Source organism: Echinococcus granulosus, assembly GCF_000524195.1.
Source record: "Echinococcus granulosus chromosome Unknown EG_S00022, whole genome shotgun sequence".
NCBI lineage: Eukaryota > Metazoa > Platyhelminthes > Cestoda > Cyclophyllidea > Taeniidae > Echinococcus > Echinococcus granulosus.
The window spans coordinates 764,603-771,469 of NW_020170402.1; the positions used below are offsets into that span (position 1 = coordinate 764,603).

Here is a 6,867-nt window from a genome sequence, read left to right on the forward strand (position 1 = left end):
AGTTGAACATACAACTAATGTAATATAAAATACATGGATGAATTAAAATAGTACTATTCCACGAAGCATTTTTAGAAAGAAGTGCTGATTATATTCCCATTTTTTTCATAGTATACAACATGGCTCAATTGGCTGGACTATTTCGTTGACATTTCGCTGCTGTCAGAATACATGACTCTTTGAGTCCCCTCTGAAGGCGTTACTGGGTGATAGCAGCATGAAAGTAGTTTTATTCATTAACACTCAGAAGGACTTGGAGACTCCAGGGATCAATAAGCGTCCTTTGCTTGAAGATGATAAAAGAAATCGCAGAGACTGAACACCGTAAACACCGTTTCACAACATATTCCTTATTTGAGGGTCATCTTCAATGCTTCCTAAGGCCACTCCATCATTCTTGGCAAATAAAGAGGCAGAATCAGATACTAAAACTTAACGCAGCATCGGATAGAATCCTGCAAGCGACTTTGGCACTGACAGTCTGTAAATGAGGTTGAATTACCGGAGAACCACATCCTCTTTATGAAACATCGCATTAGAAAAGAAATGCATTCTAAGTGATGCGGCATTCCGTTCCTTCTGGACAAAGAAGCAAGATGATATTTTTGTCAAAATGCACATTAATGGCTAAAACTGACCTGGGTTTAAATAGACAATATCTCTTTGTAAACGTGTCAAGTTGCTAAATTACTTTCATGTGGCCCTTCCAAAACCACTCAAATTATGCTGGAGTTCTTAAAAACAAGTATGATAAGATTATCATTAATGAATAGGCAAATTATCCCTTTCTTTGGTCCACCCGTCCAACCATCTATCCATCTCTCTACTCACCACATTCGATCCACCACGAAACTGCTTTAAAGCTACCTAAGGTAAGAAGCACTTGGTAAATGAATGATAAATATACATGGGCCAAATGTAGGTGGATTTCGCTAAAGCGCTTTACAGCTTATCAAAATCAAGTATATCTAAGAACTATGAAAGTCGAGGGTAGATGAGTCGAATTTGACACATTATTGGCCAACTCTTCATGGTATTCAAGTGGTTTACATCACTAAGTAACTTCATCAGGTTTAATTTTTTATCTGTAAATTAGACAAGCGACATTGAATTGTCACTGTTACTATCCGACTGGCGTCCTTTGAAAAAATGGCCATTGCGCGGTGGGTGATTCAGGCAAAAATTACTGACTTTTCCATATTTATATTTGCAACTGATATGACAAAGGGAAAGCCTACGTTCTTTTTTATTAAAAGATGGCAGCATGGTCTGATGCAGCATGATTAAAAGAAGCCTAATGTCACCTAGAAACAAGAATGAGGCTCTGGTCTCTTGTATATGGACTGTTTTTTATTCTGTCATCCCAGAATAACTCTGTTGCAGTAGGATGCCACCTCACAAGGCTCTAACAACTGCTCTACATTAAGACTGCATAGGTCAGTGAAACCGGATAACCGGTTAAGAAATATTAAGCTTAAATTTTGCTACTCCGGCGTACTGACTATGCATTGGTAGTGGCGTGTTTATGTGGGTAAAATTGCCCGCAGAGGCAATGGTGTCAAGTTTACTCATTGAACTGCAGCAATGGATTATTAACGAAGGAGCGCTTTTGTTCTGGCTTTGGTGAGAGAAAGTTAAATTCCATTTTACGAGATGAAGGGTAAATGAAATATCAAATAGTTCCTGACAATTATACTGGAACACTTTAATGTTGTAAAGACCATATTGTCCAGATTCATGACAGGTATAAGGAATGGTTTAATAATTCAGCGGTTGAGAATGGGGATTTACGTTGTAAACTTCTTCAATAATTAATGCCATCTGCCTGTCCATCCATGTATCGATCTTTCCACCCATCACCTTCAATTTTTTGCAATCTTCCGAAGAGGAATGAATGATAACGATAAATAGGCCATATATAGATGAATTCTACTAAAGCACTTTTAAGTTGATGATACATTGGTCTTTTAAAGGAGTGTAAAAGTACATAGACAAATAGGGCTTAGTACATAAGTTTAAGCAATCACAAGTGTAGCTAGGTTGTAAAAATTGAGCTATGAGCTCAATGAAACGTTGGGGCTACCCACCATAAATCTTGATAATCACAAAAAAAATTTGTCCAAAGCGCATTTATTTTGACAAAATCACGGTGGTGCAAAATAAGTAAGGCCCAAATTAGATCTTCTCACTTAGATGCAAATCCAAACCAACTGAAGTCATTGAGTGTCTTATTTGTCCAAGGACAACTGTGCTCCCTCTCCTTCAGTCCCTACAATTTAATAGCAGATGATCGAAAATTTCCATGATTGCATTGCCCATCACCTTTGGCCTATCCCTCCGAACTTGAGTACCTAAACCACTAGGTTTTAAGCGAGGCCCTACAAAGAGGACTAATCTCTTCCAGTTTTCGGGACTGCCTTTTTGAAAGGGTATCACATCCGCATCTAGTCGTGGGATGGTAAAGAATTCGACCCAGCAAGCTGATGTTAAACGCCTAATCGATGAATGATCATGCTGATGCAAGACACTCCAGATAAGATCTGTGTCTAGTCAGCCATCAAAATTTGATGACCAATGCACAGGCCATAGAACCAGTCATTAAGGTAGTCAGTAAACTTACAAGCATCTGTCTCCATTTTTAAGTTATACTTTTACGAAATTGGTTAAAAAGCCTTATGACAACTTCTCACCTTTTTTCCTTGATGTTCAAACGTCATAAAATTGATGTGGTTCACTCGCCTTTTTTGAGGTAACCTCAAAACTGAATTCCACATAATTTTGTGTGATGAATTACATCAACCAGGAACTGCCTGAAATTTACACTTTTGGGCACCACTGAATGACTGATTCACCTTACCTGATGCAGTCTCACTTGGACTCTCTCATTACAGCCTGAACGTGATTGAAGAAGAGCATAATCTGTGAGTGGGGAATCTGTGACTACGACCTAACAGAAAGGGTTGAAAATAATGCCTACCATTTGCAACTACCCCACTCCCGTCTTCTGCGTGAATTGCATTAAAAACGGAAGCAGCATTAAGCTTAAACCATCTGGAAAAGTTCTTTACGAAGTTGTTTACCTTTCCTGTATGAACATACCGTTTATGCGAACTTGCGATACCTCTTTCTCCTCCTCCACCTCTCGATTAGCTGAATAGAACCCAAATATGTATGGCTAGACAACACTGAAGGATGTAAAGTATCAAGAAGGAGTATATGCAAAGTTTTATACTCATAGAACTACGTTAAACCCTTTTTTTGTTATCTAGCTCTGCTTTTAACCCAATGTTCCTTCAACTAGCGATGAGTACCCGTAATGGCCAAGATATTCTTCGTCCCCTAATTCAGCCCCCAAACAGGACAAAACTCCACAAATGGCGGAAATTTTTGAGAGGGATTAGTGACGATGCCAGCAAGGATCTTCTCCGTTGCATGCAACTTCGATGAATAGTGCGGTTGGCTACTAACGGGTGCCTGTCTCACATCATCCACTACATTGTGATGGCCTGAGCGATGGGATGAATGGTGAGAGGGTCGGGAACGATGCTCAAAGAGGGTAGGTCTATGTAATACGTTGTTTGTTTAAATCTGATTTTTGGTAATGGGGCCACCTAAGGGTCTCCGCCGTTGTATCTTTACCTGGAGGCATGGCCTCCGGGCCATGCCAGTAGACTTAAGCCCTATTGCGCTCTACAATACCTATTCTGCTTGAGTACTATGTTCCCTTTCATCTTCAAGGGAGTCTCAAGGGGCCACATTAAATTTTATTTTGTCAACCATTTAACTAAATAAATCGGTAGAATTAGCCTATGATGTTTGAATAGTAAGTCCGGGCCATAAAACAACAGGATAAATGTGACATCGGTTACAATCAGTATCCTAAAAAAAAAAACTGAGCATAACGGTGTCATTTAGCAAAAAAGGGTTGTGAAGTTTTTCGGGTTTTTTCTAGGGTGTTTGGAATAAGTATCTCAGATAAAATTAAATTAAAGAAATCCATCGGTTTTGGAAAGAATCAGTTTGCAGAGATCATTGTTGTCTACTTTTTCTTCACCTTTTTTGGATTGTGGAAGGGCGAAGCGCTGAGGTCAATTAACCCACGTTTTGTAATGCATTTTTGTTATAACAAACAGAAGATGGATACTTATAGCGCCCCGAGACTTCCCTAAAGGTGAAATAGGGCACAACACAGGCAGAATATGCATATTTTCCTACAGAAGGGATTGGGGGCTCACTTAGGAAACAAGCCGTATTTTCTTCTATGCTTCAGAAGGCTAAAGTAGTGAAAAAACAACTTAAAAAAATGTCTAGCATGAAGATATCTGTAGTGATAGAAGCGTGCAAAAATCCCACTGAAATTGAAGTGGTCAAGAGGGTGGAGGGGATGCCGAAGGTCCAGGGTGGGTGGGGGAAGAGGGAGGGAACCCAAACTAGCCACCCAGTTTGAGTACCTCCGGTGGACAGGGTGCGTGAGAGCTTTTTAAAGCAAATGCTGCGCAAAAAATGTGCGGAAAAAGTGGTGGAAAAATAGTGTTTTGGCAGTTGATTTTCCTCCTAGGTTGATGAGGGAGCCGCAACACCCTCTATTCCAGTGAAGGCTTTGGAGACAAGCCTATTTCTGTATCATACTTAAGAAAAGCGGTCTTTTAAGATGAGTTTGGTTTGCTTTCAAGGGAAAAAACCCAAAGGGAGCGATAACCTTCTTTTATGCCTTTAAGCAAAAGAAAGAGAGAGGATAAAAAAAGCGTAAATTTAAAAAGTTGATTGATTGTTTAACCTATTGTTTTAATTTTCGCGGGCACTTAGGGCTGGCCTGGCCTCCGGTTTATGTCGGTAGCCCTAATCTCTTCTGTATGTCGACAATGCATATTTCACCCAAGCATTACGTTTTTCTTCATCTTTAGAAAAGTCTCGGGGAGCTAAATGAATACTTGGCATCAAACTGATCATTGCTAACTTTATAAGACTTGCTAAGAGTGTTAGGGGAATGGTTCGATTCGAGTCGAGTGTTCGACTTTCTCGGAGGAACTACTCGATATTTCCTGACCAAATGTAAGGCCTGATGAAGTGGTTAAGCAAACAATTTGGTAATAAATGTATACTAAAATTGAAGTTACCTGAAGTATAAGTGACGTGTTGTGGGATAAAATAATATCACATTTTTGAAATAATATTTTTGGTCTCTTTCCCCCCTAGTCTGTGAGTAGGACTCATGACGACTCTCCTAAAACGTACTTCCTTTTTGGAAAAAATAAATAATTGTATAACCTTTGTTAAATCTAATTCTCATTTTGACCTCCAATTATCGACTGAAAAAGCAGCCACACGGATCCCCAGACCATTTGAGTCATCTAACGACCCAGTTTTGAATGGACATTGGGAAGCAATGGCAATTAATTTTGTCAACTCTCAAGTAACTGGGTGACACATTTGATGTAAAGGCAACGTATTTTTCTTTACCGAAAACGCTTCAAAATAAGATAAAAATTTTGGAGAGCATGAACTGCTTCAAACGCTTCTCTCAAATTAACCATGATGGCTCCATTGGCTAAAAATCCATTGTTTTAAAACCCCAGAAACAATACTGATTGTAACAGAAAGGTTTAAACTCTAGTATGCAGACATCTTTTTGTTTCATAACCTTTTTATAAGTCCCTCAGTATAGTTGGAAGCTATTCTCCCAAAAGAAGGAGACTACAGTTGTAACGAGGTGCTTCAATCAATTGAAAACAGATAAAAAGACTGATTTAGAGTTTGCTTTGCAAAGTCAAACACAAAAATCAAATCCATTTTATTTTAATCTTTTTTGTTAAGATGCTCTGATGATTTCTTGGGTTTTTATTACGCATGTCAAATAGTCAAGGAGGCCTCGTGGAGTCCACGTGATCACTTTACAGTTGAAGTCTGCGATGAAGGTGGTAATGTGGGAAGGCATATTTTATAATTACCATTGCTAACAGAGAGTGGAGTAAAGAGGCTGGTCAATGAAACGTCTGTCTACTTCTGCGTCTAGTCACGCTCTGATGAACACCACCATTCAAGTCAGGAAGAGAAATGGGGTCTACAGTGTGGACTAGTGATGCTGATTTCCGGTAAGCAAACGTTTGTTACACCTTTTTCCCTCTATATTACAAGCAAATTTTAGTCTCCCTTTTCGTCCTGTTGCATATGCTTCTCTAGCTTGGACTGAGTCACTTCTGGCATTAAAGTAATGTCAACTTACAAGATAGCATCAAGCTAAACTCATCTGAATCGCACCACCACCAACTGACATCATCCTTTTCTTATAAAAGCTACACAAAATGCTATAGCTAATGCTCTTTACTAACTTTGAAGGCAATACAGTGTCTAATTGCTTCAAAATATTAGTGCGAATTGTGATTAAAAGGATCCTATGCAAAGAGTCAAATTATCCCAAGATAAAAGGGTAAAAAGGTCGGAAGCAAAGTGGACCCCACACAGAGAAGCGACTGCTCGACAATGGGCATGAACTTTTATTTTCCCCTAAATGATCGTTAAACAGTTTGCCACAGACAGAGCCAAAATACCCTCTTATCCATACTTCACAGTGGTGACATTTAGTTTATTAATTTCTTGCTTGAATGGTTTTTTCCAATGTGTTAATGAGAAAAACAACTAGAAATATTTTTAAACGCAAGCTATTAGTAAAGCTAATTTATACGGTTTTGTTCACATCCGCAGTTACTCACTGAGCATAGGCACTCGGTAATATCGCAACATTCGAGGTCTAATGACAAAGTTATATTGAACTTGCATGACTGTGTCTGGATCGGCTAAGCCGATGACGAAACATCACAGCTGTCAAAGCTTTCATACTTATTGTACAGGGCAACAATTCGACAGCAG

General features: G+C 39.1%; 1 protein-coding gene across 1 annotated transcript; it reads right to left on the reverse strand. All coding sequences in view use genetic code 11, as the record gives it.

Moving 5' to 3' along the window:
- Positions 1-762: 762 nt before the first annotated feature.
- On the reverse strand, positions 763-4,950 carry EGR_03931 (hypothetical protein; the record flags this gene model as incomplete). Its single annotated transcript, XM_024493180.1, has 4 exons — positions 763-867; positions 1,792-1,929; positions 2,858-2,947; positions 4,876-4,950. The coding sequence occupies 4 exons, from the start codon at positions 4,948-4,950 to the stop codon at positions 763-765; spliced, it is 408 nt and encodes a 135-aa protein (XP_024352452.1).
- Positions 4,951-6,867: the final 1,917 nt, after the last annotated feature.